The following is a 16,072-nucleotide window of genomic DNA, read 5'->3' as shown; positions in this document are numbered from 1 at the left end:
TAATGGGGGACATTCGCTGTACAATCATTCTTCTTCTATTAATAATAATAACGGACGTGAGGCTGAGCCTCCCAGTTAAGCTGGGTTCCAAACTCCCTTTTAAATAAAAAAAGACAAAGAATATGAGTGTTCTTCAATCTCGAATATTTAATTTAACCAATTGAATAAAAATATAACTGGGTGAATGATTTGATTGCACATGAAGCGGAGAGCATTGAAGTTCTAGAGAAGCACTATTGACTTGTATAGTATACCTCGCATCACATACACTGTTGTGACGTTGTATTGATTTACTCAAATATCATAACACTACTTAAGAAATACGCACAATTAACTTAAATTAAAGGTTTTCTTCTTCTTCACTAATATTGATTTGTACTAGCAGATATCACAACAACTCTTCTGCTACATAAATTTATTATTATTATTTTGTTGGCCACTACCAGTACATAAATCAATTACTATTTTCCTAGGTATAAGTTTTCATGCACTCGAGCTTATTGTCTCTCTTTACTGAAATAATGCTATTTACACAATTAATAGCATAAATAAACGTAGGATCTTCCGCTCAATGAATCAGGAGGCACTTGAGCGTTTGGGTATAAATATTATAGGAAACTATATGTCGATCAACATTCACCATACGAATCTCATTACTCTTCCAAAATACTAACGGAATATCAACTTCTATAGATTTGATAGTGAAGTATTTTGTCCATGAACCTTTCAAAAAATCAGAGTCTTCATTTAGCCATAAATCGCAACATTTAGGAGATGTAGGGTACATTTGGATTGCTCTGATGAGCAATGTAATTTACTGAGATTATTTTGGAGTATATCATGAAATTTTTTACAATGAATCTAAAAGTTATTGAGTATAATTTGGTCAGCTATTGACTATGTGTACATTCTTGATACTATAGAATATGAGTGTTCTTCAATCTCAAATGTTTAATTTAACAAATTGAATGAAAATATAACTGGGTGACGGGTTAGATTGCACATGAAGTGGAGTGCATTGAAGTTCTAGAGAAGCACTATAGACTTGTATAGTATACCCCGCATCTCATACACTGTTGCGAGGTTGTATTGATATACTCAAATATCATAACACTAATTAAAATATACGCACAATTACCACAAATTAAAGGTTTTCTTCTTCTTAACTAATATTGATTTGTACTAACAGATTTCACAATAATTCTTCTCCTACAATTAATTTTATTTTGTTGGCCTCTACCAGTACATAAATTAATTATTATTTTGCCACATATAAGTTTCAACGCACTTGAGTTTATTGTTTCTCTTTACTGAAATAATGCTATTTACATAATTAATAGCACAAATACATAAAGGATCTTCCGCTCCATGAATCGGCAGACACTTGAGCGTTTGGGTATCAAGGTTATAGGAAACTATACGTCGATCAACATTCACCATAAGAATTTCGTTACTCTTCCAAAATACTAACGGAATTTCAACTTCTATAGGTTTGATAGTGAAGTATTTTGTCCATGATCCTTTCAAAAAATCAGAGTCTTCATTTAGCCATAAATCGAAACATTTAGGAGCTTCTTCTTTATGGGTGACAAGAAGAAGGGATTCTTTCCACACAGCAAGATTCATGTAAATTCCAAATGCATCCTCCGGCGGATATATCAAATAAAATAGCTCATCACTCATGTCGAATGCAAAGAAGACGTACTGTAGCTCTCTCGTAATATAACTAAACCCACTCCAATAATAAATTCCCTTAAAGTACATCTGTAAAGATCGTTGGCCGGAGATAGTTCCCAGTACAAATGCCTTGATCTCTCTCCAACAATCTGCACCTAAGGTGTACACCTCTACTCTTGGAGGATGTGACGAAGAAAAATCGACAATTTTAACAACCTTGTAAACCTTTGCTTTGGAATCATAGCCAAATCCTACGTTATATTCATTTAAATAATCATCTTCATTTTTGGGGGGGAGATGAATACCGGATTTTGGAAGATGATTGAATTCCTTGATTGAAGGGTTGCATAAAGCAATATCCCCATCATCATCGCAAAGAAATGAAGTAAGACAAATAATCCCATCACAATGACCTACAATATATAAATTAAAGGAACTTCTACCTAGAGGAAAAGGAATAATAAGGTCGTCCTCAATAATACAATAAAGCTCTTGGTCATCACCATCAAGATTGTCGCAAAGAGTAAGTGATGAAAGCAAAATTTGCTTCTTATCATTGTTTCCATACTGAAGGATATCAGAAATTTCATTTCTATCTGTAATGCTACTATCCTTAAGAACAGTATGCTTGGCAATGATGCAAGTGGAAGAGGTGAATTTGTTGTTCATGGAATTAAAAAGATTCTGGGCCACGAAACTTGGACTATTTATAAGATTGTACCACGACTTACAAATGCATTTGAATCGCATCAAAGCTTTAGATGGTAATCTCGACAGGAATTGTGCCACCATCTCTTCCACCAATTTGGAAGACTGCGCCATTTTCTCCTCCGTTTTCCTCTTTTCCTCTTTTCCTCTTTCTACTTCCACTTATAGTTTAGTACAATATGTAAAGAGAAAGAAATAGATAATCCGATAAATAGATGAGAAAAAAGACATTTGAGGCGGGTCAAGTCCCAATTAAGCCAAGGCTGGGAGAGAGAGGAGGAGGCATATGCTCTGACCCAATCCTGGAGTCAGAAAATTCTAATATGGAAGGCTAAAATACATTGAGGGTGAGAACTAACCAAAAAAAAATATATATATTTCAAGTTTCACCTCATTTTGCAGCCACACAACACTTGCAGAGTTGCCTATTTTTATATGAGGCCTCCAATGACAGACATACAAATAGACTTAAGTCTAGCCAACAATTGTGAAGAAAACAAATGTGGTAAGCCAAGTTGACCCGAACTACAAAGATCAATAAGGAAACGGTATTGAATCCCAACAAGCCAAATTAGGAGAAGTTAAGCCTACATTTGTCAAAGCATCCGTAACTTTATTTTTTTTCCCATATCTGCTTCATTGATTACATCATAGATGGAATTATGCAATGAATCAATTTAGTGCTATGTATTTAAGTGTATCTTATTTTTTTTAATTAAAATTGATCATACCAACGATGTTTACTCAAAACAGAACTAAGATCAACATCTACATGGATAACAATGAATACAACATTTCTGTCCTTTTATCATTTGATGACATCATATGATGTCATCCACGTGCAAACTCGATCTTAAATATAAAAGCTGAGGCGTGTAGAGCCTGTCTTCTACATGGTATTCACCAAGGTTTCAACTGTATTGAAAGCGACTCTGTCATTTTGATAGCTGCTCTCAAAAGTGTGGAAAAGAATTTCTCAGTGGTAAGTCAGGTTTTAGATGATTATAAATATTATATGACCGCTTTTCAATTAGATAGAATCCAGCATGTTTTCCATGAAGCAAATTGTGTTGCAGGTCAGGGGCGGATCTATGCACAGACTAGCCGTCCGAGATTTTTGGGCTTAAAAAAAAATTAGATGTATACTTTTTTTTTTTTAATTGGGTAGCCCGTCCAGATTTCAGAAGCCCAGTAGCCCAGCCCTTGTAACTCCCCACTCCCGACAGTTCAAAGAATGCCTCCGTCAATTTCAGATCCAGCCTTAAAAGCCTCGATGTCCATTTCCTGAAGGAATGACTCATCTCCCATTCTCCCAAGCCACAATCTCATCAGAAATCATTCCAGACGAGCATTTGTTTCTTAATTTCCTCTTCAACCTCTTGATTCAAGCTGTACATACCTCCAATAATATGGAGTATTTGCTATCTCACCAAGCATAAGTAACGCCCACTTTGGGACATCCACAAGACATGGCAAGGCCCAACCGAGACATACATCGTGTAGCCCTATGTTCAGGCTACGCGGCGGTATCCGGAAGTGGCAAATCCGCCACCAGGAAGTCGTGTTCCCGCCCTTGCCAACATGCCTCCATAACATAGCTTTCTGCATGTTAATTAGACTAAGGAATAGTTGGTTTTGGCTCCCACATCGAAAACAATGTAAAGGGAGAGCAATCCTTCACCTATATAAGGATTGCTCCTCCCACTTAGAAATGCGATCCCATTACTTACTTTGTAATCCCTCTTGGGCCGCAAGGCTCGACACACTAGTATAAGCTTTCAAGTGGACGTAGTCTCCCGCTCATGCGGAGGCGAACCACTATACATCTTGTGTCAATCTCTCTCTCTCTCTCTCTCTCTCTCTCTCTCTCTCTCTCTCTCTCTCTCTCTCTCTCTCTCTCTCTCTCTCTCTCTCTCTCTCTCTCTCTCTCTCTCTCTCTCTCTCTCTCTCTCTCTCTCTCTCTCTCTCTCTCTCTCTCTTTATTTATAGCTAACTAGAGTCCCCTCGGATTTCTAACGTTAACATTTGGCGCCGTCTGTGGGAAGCCAACACAATGGCTTCGTCACCTACCGTGAACTAAGTCTGCTTAGCGGAACTCAAAGAAAATTTTCCCTCCTTCTTTGAGCTACTTCAAAATCATTGGTCATCTATCTCTTTAATCATCATTCTTGAGTCGTCATTGGCTCCCAGTGAATGCACGTTTGAATTTATGTTTCTTGGCGGCAACTTTTGCCAAGGCATGATCAAACATCACTCCAGCGGTACAACTACTCAACTAGAGCAGAAATGTGCAGAAATTTGCACTTTGAAGTCCGGTCAACACGTGGTCAACGCCGGGCGGGGTTGGTCAACGCCCGGCGGGGTTGGTCAACGCCCGGCGGGGTTGGTCAACACGTGGTCAACGCTGCATGGTGCTGATCACACTTGATCAGCGCCCGGCGGAGGAGGTCAACGCCAGTCAAGCAAAAGTCAAACGCTGACATCAAAAAAAAAAAAAAACAAATCTGGGCGCCAATCTCTCTGGACACCCAGAGACTCCCTTTGGCCACCCTTCTCCTTCTTCACTGCATCCTTCGCTCCGCCAGTCCAACACCCAGCGCCTGCAGCTCCGCTAGCTTACCTCTGCTAGTCTCCCTCCGCTGTTTCTCTCCCCGCTTGGTTCCCCTCCACCGGTCAACGCTAGCGGTGCTGTCACCGCCAGACATGGCTCCTTCCGGCCTAGCTCCAACAGCGAGTCCCCACCGCCTAACTTCTTCAGCGGCACCGCCGATCTCGGTCAGCTAGTCTCCCCTGCTGGGTGTTCCGCTCGTCTCCCCTGCTGGAGTCACCGCTGAACTTCATCACCGCCAGCGAGCAACCGCTCCGTTGACCCCATGTCACCAATGAGCACCAAGCCTCTAAGTGAGCACCAAGCTCCGCTCCTCCGCCGAACTTCTTCCTCCGCCGGCCAGGAACTCCGCCACCCATGAGCTCCGCTCCGCTGAGCCGAACCTGCATGTCCACCTCCGCCAGTCAAACACTCAGCGGAGCAACTCCGCTGGCAACATCTGCTAGCATGGCTCGCCGGACTCCCAGTCCGCCAGGAGCCGCCGCTCATCTCTCCTCCGCTACCCATGCCAAAACTTCGCTACTGCTGGACACTTCTCCTCCACTGGTTTGCTACTGCTCTTTGGAACAGCTGCCACTTCGATCCCTCTTAGAGCCCGCCCCGCGTGTCTGCTCAATGGAGCTAATTCGAACATATTGATTCAAGCACCTGATCTCATCGGACTTCATTCATAGCCAAACTGACAACTAGCAAGATAAGTCTTAATCTCTCCTTATCTGATGAGAGTACCATGTGCCTAGCAGAGGCGTGGCCAGTAGCCACTCATAATCTATCTCCCAAACACGATATCATAATATATTGCATTCAAGTGACACACCTGCTTGTCGGTTTCAATTGTATGCATGCCTTGCTATGCTCTAATCCAATGCCATGTATCAGCAACATCATACACGTGGCTATGTGTGCACATATGGAACACACGACTGCACAACTAGGGCGTATGGTCATTCTCATGGATCCAAGGTACTATATGGCAGCTCATATATTATGTTTAACACTTGTCAGTGTACCATCTTATTATACACTACAAGATGTCAGGATGTCATTGTCAATTTGAAATTTTGCCAGCTCATATACTATGTTCCTATGTCATTAGTATACTGCCTTCACGTAAATCTTCTTCTTATTTGGCATTTGCATGCAAACAAATTCTTCTTATTCAAGTCAACTAAATCCTGCGAACAAATTGCTAACCACCTATTTTGTTTTGACTTTGGAGGACATCAATGGAAAACATTCCTATGTAGGCAAGGTCAAACAAACTGTGAGCGGTCACTAGTCGACGACATGGACCATCATGCTCGGCCAACTCCAACTCGGCATAAGATAAGTGCATTCCTCTTATCTCTTACGCTCTTGCAAATTGAGCTACCGCCGGAGCCATGACTACATGTCTCTATAAACCCTTAAGCATGCCTACAACATGTTATTAACACCTTTACTACATCGTACATGCTTGCTCTGTGTGTTTTGTCATTTTTTCATGCAGATACAAACTTTACGAGTCTACGGTCTACGACCAAACCGCCACGCGGTAAGGCAACGCCTCATAATAGCACTAACCGCTACGCGGCATTGCAGCAAGGGACTAGTTAACACAGCCTACGGCAGCCATTGATCCGGCAGTTAACCCCGACGCTTGGGTACCAAAGATTGGGATCGCTTCCCAACACCCTCTGCTCCGTGCAGCTCTCCCTCAACAAACAAATTACCGACCATCCGGAGGTCCGTCATGGCTGGGGAGTCGGGGACTCTCTAGCGGGCCTAGCAGGGGCCCACCCATTGAGCTTCCGCTCATGCCTTCCCGGCACCCCATTGAGCTTCCGCTCATCCCCTTTGAGCTTCCCGCTCGTGCCTTCCCGGCAATCCTCGAGCTTCCCGCTCACGCCTTCCCGGCATTCCCAATCTTCACATTCATGTCTACTCGACACACCACACGTTAATGGAACATGGAATTTTTCTACCATTTGTCGCCCGCGACAAATCAAATTCTTTTCGCGTTCCATTAATACAAGCGACAACCAAACAAACGCTTACCTTCGCAGCGCTCATACAACTTACATTTATCATATGCAATCCATATGCTCACACGGCCATACGCGCTCTCGAGTTTGTACGTCATAATCGATTGTACTCGGCGCCATTCGCGTGTATACATCTACATGTATCACGCACCCCATACGTTTATATATGCCAACGCATATCCATACAATTCACATTTGTTGCTCAATGCAACGAGCATTCTACGTATGCCTGCTTTTTGTTTTTGTTGTGCAGGTTAACGAGTCCCTTCTTGCTTACGGAGTTCGGGGACTTATAGGGGCTCCATACCGCCCGGTTACTTATGCTTGATGACTTCATGATTTGAACTCCCCAACCAAGAAGCTCCTCTTACTTGGGGACTTCGGGGACTTGTACATACCTCCAATAATATGGAGTATTTGCTATCTCACCAAGCATAAGTAACGCCCACTTTGGGACATCCACAAGACATGGCAAGGCCCAACCGAGACATACATCGTGTAGCCCTATGTTCAGGCTACGCGGCGGTATCCGGAAGTCGCAAATCCGCCACCGGGAAGTCGTGTTCCCGCCTTTGCCAACATGCCTCCATAACATAGCTTTCTGCATGTTAATTAGACTAAGGAATAGTTGGTTTTGGCTCCCACATCAAAAACAATGTAAAGGGAGAGCAATCCTTCACCTATATAAGGATTGCTCCTCCCACTTAGAAATGCGATCCCATTACTTACTTTGTAATCCCTCTTGGGCCGCAAGGCTCGACACACTAGTATAAGCTTTCAAGTGGACGTAGTCTCCCGCTCATGCGGAGGCGAACCACTATACATCTTGTGTCAATCTCTCTCTCTCTCTCTCTTTATTTATAGCTAACTAGAGTCCCCTCGGATTTCTAACGTTAACACAAGCAAATTCTGGTTCATTCTTCCACTCATCGACTATGGGCTATTCAAAATTTCGAACTGGAGATTGGAGAATCATCTCTCACAGTCTCACTCTCTCCTCCTCCGCCAGTGCCGCCTGCGGCTATCCCTTCTCTACTTCTCTCAGAGTCTCAGAGATCAAGTCTTATCTGGTATGCAGCATTCTTTCCGAGTCTCCGTATCCTTGTTCTGCAAATCTGCAATTTATTGTTTAATTGATGTGGGTTAAATGTGATGCACTGATGTGGGTCTTCTTTTTGCTGTGCAATTGTTATGGGTTTAATTGATTTCAATACTTATCAGTTATCAAGGTCAGTGGGTTTAATTGATTTCAAAACCTATCAAGGTCTGAAGGTCCATCAATGGGTCTTCTTTTGCTGTGCAATTGTTGTGGGTTTAATTGATTTCAATACTTATCAAGGTCAGTGGGTTTAATTAAAGTATAACTCAGCAATTGTTGTGCTAATGAGTAATCAAGTTTGGGTTTAATTAAAGTGTTGTGCTAATCAACTTTGTGCTTCAAACAGGAGGCTTCTTTATGTTTGTTTGTTTAATTGTGAATGACACTATGAATTGGAACTACGAACTGGAACACAAAGTGAATGGCAAAAGCTTGAGTCCATTATTAGAGTAGCTAAAATCTACTGCTTTCCAAGGTACTTTTTTCTTTTCTTTTCATTGTGCTTTCTTTTCATTGAGAAGGAATATGCTGAATCTATTGACAATGAATCGGTGATCAAAGAGTTTGAAGCTTGTGGAACTCGTAGAGTTAGATTTAGTTAGTTTAGGCTCTCGTATTGCATTGCACGTTTACTTTGTTGTTGATTTTGTTTTTTAGTTTTGTATAGATATGCATTTAAGGGGTAAAGCTCACTACGTCCCCCCTGACTAGGTGTACTTTTTTTTTAAATTAATAAAATTCTCTCGCACCGTCGAGATTCTCCATAATATACATATATATATATATATATGTTTAAGAAATCTTAGCCCGCCCAAGATTTCAATCCTGGATCCGCCACTGTTGCAGATAGACATGCTCACCTTGTTAGTTTGTTTTCTATTGATGATGTATGGTTAGATGAGACTCCTATCCAAAGTTACTTCCTTTGTTGAACCATTCTTCCAAACTTGAAATATTCCAAAGTTACTTCCTCCTTTGTTGAATTTGATCTTGCAATGAAGATTGTTATTTAAAGCGTCTAACACCACCACTGTTAATGCTCAAAGTCTGGCGGTAGCCGAACCTTCGTTTAACGCTGGTCCGGTGGGCGGACCGCTACTCTATGGACTTAGTGATCTTCGCTAGCTGTCAAATGAAAGACAGGGCGTCAGAGGGAGACCGCGTCGGGCGGTCTTCACTTCTACGATGCCTAAGTCAGTCGATGCATATAGACAGCATAACACTAAATGAGTAGTAAATGCGTAATTAATGAGGAGAGAGGAGAGAACCTTTTATAGGTGAGGAGAAGGCTGATCTTCTCCTTGTTTTCGATGTGGGACTGATGTGCTTCAGCTCCCAGCGTCAGGAGCTTCTGATGCTATCTTGGCAAGGCGCGTGGCGGCGCGTCAGCGGTGATCTGGGGGCAGTCCGAGGCTCAGGCGGTAGGTCGCCTGGCTGTGTATCCGTAGGCTACTCCTTTGGCGGGAATCAGTACCTCTGGCGGTACCATGAGCGTAGCTCATTATAGCTAATTATGCTTGTAAATGTACATGTATGTACAAGTCCCCCAAGTCCCCAGTCAAGGAGGGCAATCTTGGTTGGGGAGTTGCTCAGCGGTTTGAAGCGTTACCTTCCGCTAGACTTACAACGGCATAATTAGCGTCAGTGCGTTGTCAACCATAAACTTACTAAAAAAACGCCTTTCGGGTGGGCCCTGCTAGGCCCCCCAGGGAGTCCCCCACTCCCCGGCTAAGATGGACCTCCGGATGGTCGGTTAATTGTTTGTTGAGGGGGAGCTGCAAGGAGCAGAGGGTGTTGGGTAGCGAGCCCAATCTTTAGTACCCAAGTGACAGGGGTCAACGTGCCTGATCAGGGCCGTCGTAGACTGTTGACAAGTCCCTGTGTCCCTTAGGGACAGTCTGACCGTAACGCCGCGTGGCGGTCATTGTCAGAGTGAGGCGTAGCCTCGGGATCCGCCGCTGGTTGTAGCAGGAAGCAGCGTCGCGGAGACGTGCCTGGTGGTATTTCATTGAGCGGTGTTGTGCTCAGCAAAGTACGGATTTTGCAAGATAGAAAGGGAGTTCCGCTAGAGGTGTCGTGTAGAGGAAGATGTCCCGCTTGCAGGGTGACGAGTGAGAAGTTCCGCTAGTGGAGTTTCGCTTAGCGGAGACTTCGTCACTTGAAGGGTGACAAGTGAGAAGTTCCGCTAGCGGAGTTTCGCTTAGCGGAGACTTCGTCACTTGCAAGGTGACAAGTGAGAAGTTCCGCTAGCGGAGTTTCGCTTAGGGGAGACTTCGTCACTTGAAGGTGACAAGGGAGAAGTTCCGCTAGCGGAGTTTCGCTTAGCGGAGACTTCGTCACTTGAAAGGTGACAAGTGAGAAGTTCCGCTAGCGGAGTTTCGCTTAGCGGAGACTTCGTCACTTGAAAGGTGACAAGTGAGAAGTTCCACTAGCGGAGTTTCGCTTAGCGGAGACTTCGTCACTTAAAAGGTGACAAGTGAGCAGTTCCGCTAGCGGAGTTTCGCTTAGCGGAGACTTCGTCACTTGAAGGTGACAAGGGAGAAGTTCCGCTAGCGGAGTTTCGCTTAGCAGAGACTTCGTCACCTTGGTGATCTTCCCCTCTACCAGTTACTTCCATTAGACGCTTCGTCTGAAGGTGGTCGACACGTGGCTGGCCTCTAAAGGGTTAGCGTGTGGAGGCGTGCCTCCTCAGGCTGCCCGTCTTCTCGCCATTAATGCGAGTAATTATGGATTTTGTAACCGAGACGTCACCTCGGTAAATCCGGAGAGTAAGTGTAGACGTGGGACACGTGTACGGCTGGTGCGTAATGTCATTTTTTAGCGGACGGCCTAGAATTCTTTGACGTTGACATAAAAGGAGGGGAACTTAGCGAGATTTGACAATTTTGCGAAAACTTCAAACCTGAGTCGTCGTCTTCAAGCTCTGCTCGTCTGCGATTTGTGAAGAGAACTCCGGGGGACGAAATCTGTGGAGTTATCAAACCTTGGGGACGAAATCTTTACCGGTGAAGACAAGAGCTCCCGATCAGACCAAAGTTTGTGTTGAGGTTGGTATCTCGGATCCCACTCCTGTTTCATTGGATCTGTGTTGTTTCTGGGTTTTGTTGTTTTTGTTTTGGGGTACGATCTGTTCTCCCCCGGTGTGTTCTGAGGGTGCAAACTGAGGTTTGGGGGTATGTTTATTGTAACGTCCCGTATCTTAAATTACCAATTTACAAGTTAGTTGGACGGTAAACGACCGCTATTTTCACTTTTACTGTCGTTTAAGTACTTTTAGTGGCCCTAAAAGTTGACTTTTTGATCGGGCCAAAATTTGAGAAAATTTCCTTCATGAAAGTTGTAGAGGACGTTAACCCGAGCGCGTGCATATGTGGTGCGTAAAAATCGGAGTTCGTATGCGAAAGTTACAAGCGAAATAGTAAAGTTACTGTTCATTGGTAGAAAGTATAAATTTGAAAATTTACTGTTGCTGGGTAATTTCTTTTCTCTCTCCCCTTCCCCGCGTTTTCTCTCTTCTCCCCGAACTGTTGCTCTTTCTCCCTCTCGCCTGCAACTCCGGCCTTCTTCCTCCTCCGGCCACCTGACGACGAAAAGCAAGTATCTTTGGACTCGTCTCCGCTCCCTCTAGGTGCCTGTGGTGGTGTTTTGCGGTGGCTCGGCCCAATGAGCTCGGATTTGAGCTGTGAAGTTCACTGTAGCAATCCGGAAGTTTCGTCGATTTCCGGCGATTCCGGCCATCTCCGGCCACCAAACCGGCGTCGAAGGAGCGGTTTTTCCCAAGGATCATGTTGCCCCTAGCCTTGAGCCACGATTTGCAGTGTGGAGGTCGAATCGAATGTTTGAAATTCCGAGTTACTATTCACAATTCGGGTTCAAACTTCTCTTTAATTGTTGAGGTACTTCCGCTCATTTTCTAACTTGGTCACAGTTGAAAGAATTAATGGGTGTGTTGAGAAGGTGCTACTGCCAAATTTTGGTGGCCATCGGAGATGGTGGCGGTGGCGGCGGCGTCGCCACTGTGGGCGGCGGTAGCGGTGGCTAGGGTAGTTTTTTAATTTAAATTTTTGGCTAGTTAAATTCTATAATTATCATAGAGCTTGTATGTGAAGTTTGGTGAATTTTGGAGAAGCTTGGAATTAATTATGAATTTTGAAGTTTAGGATTTCGATTATCGAATTACGAGAATCCGACCGTCGGATATCTCTCGGTTCTGCTTTGGAACCTTTAAATTAACGAATTGGTATTAGTGGTATAATTTGGGCTGAATCCGAGGAGAATGGGAGATGTAATTTATGAGGAATTGAGTTTAGGAATTATATTAAATTGTTGAATAATTATTCACGGAATATAATCGTGTACAGGATGTCGTACCGGGCTCTGGCTCGATAAAGGAACTCGTATACGTGACCGTCGGAATAGTACTGTGAGTGGACTTTTGTTTTTAAGTAATTGATGCATGCATTATTTCTTAAAGTATGCTCTATTTATTCATCAATTTACATTTCGAGTATGAGATTATAAATTGATTTCGTATTATCTCATATAAATACTTTCATTATTGATTCGTTTCCGAAATTGCTTTTGATTTATAATCTTAATGGTGAATTATCTTATTTCCGAGGTTATTTCCGGAATTATTCTCTAATTATATTTTATTTCGATTTGAGACTTTTAAAGGAGTTTCGAAATGGGATTTCGATGGAATTATTTTTCTTGTTCATTTATTTGATCCTTGGTTTTGGCATTGGGAATGCCTTAGCAATAATGGCGGTTTGAGAACTTTGTTTATTTGAAGATTTTATGGCGTGCGGGGTCACGTCATTGGACTATGCTTATTTTCTTTTATTTACTTTTGAACTTGAGATTATCTTGGCGTGTGGGACACGTCGTTGGAAATTCTTTTACGAGAGATGGGGGAAGCCTTATGTATTTTGGATTTACTCGGTTTTCGGTTATGTTTCCCTGTGCCATACTGAGGGGTGATTTTATCATGCTAGCATTGATTTTCCGCCTTTGTGGCGCGGTGATGGGATCACCGTAGCCCTTCCGCCTTTGTGGCGCAGGTTACTGTCTCTGTGACAGTAATTCTGTAGCCCAGTATCCTATCGCTACACTTAGTGGCGTAAGGGTATATTACGGGAGTTATGGGAGTTCTTTAGCCTGGGAGGCTATCACCCAACCAAGCCTGAGTGGCTTATTCGTATGGCTATCATCTTCCCCTACTTATACTATTTTTGACTAGCGGGGACTAGTCTGAGTTTTCTTAACCAGCGGGGCTGGACTCATATTTTCGAGTATTGAAATTTCAATCTTTTACTCTGTTGTTGTGACTAGCGGGGCTAGTCGGTTTTCTGGAGTTCAACGTTTTTCGGGTGATTTTCTTAAGTGTTTTATAAATGTTGCATGCATCCGGATTTTTTTATATATTGAAAAATGTGGGAAAGTATGAAGTTTTATTTTGGTTTATTCATATTAAATTATTTATTTTTGTCCACTCACGCTAACGTGTTTTTCAATTACTTTCCCCTGGGCCCTTCGGTTTCAAATGCCCAGTGTACAGGTGAAATTAGTTGAGGTCGGGCGTACATGGTGTCGAGGCATAGTCAACAGCATGGCTTCCGCGTTTGCCTTTGAATTAGGTTTTCCTCATTTACCTTTCTATTAGAATTGCTCTGATTACCTGAGGAATTAAGGTTATTAAGCTGAGATTTGTGTGTTGTGAATTTGGTTGACGTTGATTTGGGGAGCAGGGTGGCTCCAGGAGAATAAGGATGGGTGATTTAGAAGTGTAAATTTTCTTTCTACAGGTTTTGGGTTGTCCACTTTAGGGGAAGTTCTGCCAAATTTTTGGCAAAATTTCTTCTAAGGTGGGCCCCGCAGGGCCACCCCAGGTTTCGGGGTGAAATCTGGGGCGGGTCTTGTCATTTATGGTGTTTGGCAGAGAGTTGGTGTTTACGGATTTGCTAGATGGTCGAATCTGGGTTGAGTGTGCGTTTTGTTATTGTTTTGGGATTTTCTGGGTAATTATTCTTGAGGTTTTTTTTTTATGCAACTGATATAGGGATAGGTTAGATTTTGTGTGAACTGACTGATTTGGGTTTTAGGGTTTGGGATGGCTAACGTCGTAGAGATTTCAAGCAGTGAGGATTCCGGGTCTGAGTGTCTTTCGGCGTGGCGGATAGAATTTTTATTGACTCGTTGCGTCCGTCTGCCCGTGCAGGAACCTCACTGCCAGAACCGCTAGAGATCGAGCCGCTACAAACCATACCCTGGGAAGTAACCATGGGTCGTGCTTCGCGTCCAGAGAGTTCTAGGGCAGGGGAGGCTGCCGCCGCCAAAAATAGGCGTGACGAGCGGCTAGCAAGTAACAGCGCTGCCGGTGGCTCCACTAACGGGGGAGAGGTGGCGGGGGAGGATAACGAGTCAGCGTGGGTCTTTCCCGATGACACCTATGTTGACGAGGCGGGAGGGCGGATGACTGTTGCCGCCGTCAACCTGTTGAAACGGATGTATCGGTTGCCAGGCGTGGTTAAGCTGCGTCCGCCGACGGTGGACGAGAAGGCCTCGATTCTTCCAGCGGGGTTTGCCGCCGTGCACGAGGCGATCTTCCGCCAAGGAGTGACATTCACGCTACTACCAAACCTTCAAATCCTGGTGTGCGAGTTTGGCCTTGCCTTTGGGCAGATCTGCCCCAACATGTGGTTGTTGATGATGGCGTTGAACTCGCTATAGCGCTTGTCCGGCTGCGAGGAACCAACTGTGGCGGAGGTGCTACACTTCTACGAGTTGGTGTACGTGAAGCGCCAAGGTTGTAGAGGGCAGGTGAACTTGAGCCGCCGCCAGGGGCGCCCAAGCTGATTGAGAACCTAAAGGACTCCATGTCCTACTAGCGGGGTACTTTCTGCGTTGCCACGACGGGGTGGGAATACCAAGCGGGGTCCAAGGGGGAGCCGACGTTTAGGATTAAGTCAGAGTTTCAGCCTATCCTAGGTTGTTTGTCAGTCTCCGCTGACCAGAGTTGGCGATTTTTCTTGTGATAGTCCTTGTAGTTTGTACTAACGGTTACCTTTTTTTTTTTTTTGTAGCGGGCCTGCGCTATAACCTAACTCACGAAGAGGAGTGTCGTGTTGCACGTATCAGAGGCTGTTGGCAGAATCGCAACCTGTTGGACCTTCGTCTCCTCACTGGTTGGGAGCTGTTGGTAGATCAACAATTGACGCGTGGCATTGGTAAGCAGTCTCCGCCATACTGTGGCTTTGTTCAGTTTGTCTCAGTCTAAGTTGCTTCGTCTTTTTTTTGTAGAATCTCCGCCGGGTAATAAAGCGAGCCGCGACGCTTTCGCCAAACCCATGGATCGTGCTGAAATCGACAACTTCTTGGAGAATATGTATGTCTCCGGGATGGCGGCTCAGCAGACGGTCGTTAATTCGGACACACTGGCGCTAAGCCAGTCCGACGTCCCCGTGGTGCTACCTATGCCGCACCACTCTCATCTTAGTAGTGACGGCTCGCCCGTCATTCAGGCGGGGATTGGTATGGCTAGTGGGGCTGCCGGCGGGAGTAAAGGCCCTTCTGCAGCTGTGCCACTGAAAGAGAGGGTGCCTGCCAACCGACGTGGGGCACTCAAGGAGAAAACGGTGCCGCCGGCGGAGACCGTCACCGTTGCGGGGTTGGAGCCGCCGCTGAGGGGATCGTGGCCTGGTCCCGCTGGAAGCACACGGGGGCTTCAGCGAAGGCGCCGCCAAAATGACTCTGGCGGGGAAGAGGAGGATGATGTGGAAACCATTGGGGCCCGCCAGCAGAAAAGGGCACGACAGGCTCCGCTCAAGGCTCCCGTGGTCGCAGAGTTCTTGAATGACGATGAGCAGGAATTTCTTTACCACCTCTGCGAGCGGCTCGGGTTCGGCTGCCTAGAGGGGATTGTACGCTCAACCGCCGTTGACCAATCGCCCTTCA

At 44.7% G+C, this 16,072-nt stretch overlaps 1 protein-coding gene and 1 long non-coding RNA gene across 2 annotated transcripts; one reads left to right on the top strand and one right to left on the bottom strand.

Annotated features, from left to right (window-relative positions):
* Nucleotides 1–1,251: 1,251 nt before the first annotated feature.
* Nucleotides 1,252–2,499, bottom strand: LOC133737838 (F-box/kelch-repeat protein At3g06240-like). Its single transcript, XM_062165322.1, has one exon. The coding sequence runs from the start codon at nucleotides 2,497–2,499 to the stop codon at nucleotides 1,252–1,254; it is 1,248 nt and encodes a 415-aa protein (XP_062021306.1).
* An 8,935-nt stretch (nucleotides 2,500–11,434) lies between these two features.
* On the top strand, nucleotides 11,435–14,034 carry LOC133741390 (uncharacterized). The gene is made up of 3 exons (XR_009861877.1): nucleotides 11,435–12,012; nucleotides 12,478–12,539; nucleotides 13,670–14,034. It is a non-coding gene; the product is annotated as an uncharacterized LOC133741390 (long non-coding RNA).
* The last annotated feature ends 2,038 nt before the right edge of the window (nucleotides 14,035–16,072 follow it).

The sequence above is a fragment of the Rosa rugosa genome, chromosome 3, assembly GCF_958449725.1.
Source record: "Rosa rugosa chromosome 3, drRosRugo1.1, whole genome shotgun sequence".
Classification (NCBI taxonomy): domain Eukaryota; kingdom Viridiplantae; phylum Streptophyta; class Magnoliopsida; order Rosales; family Rosaceae; genus Rosa; species Rosa rugosa.
The sequence above is the reverse complement of the archived record's forward strand: the minus strand, read 5'-3'. Positions and strand labels throughout refer to the sequence as shown.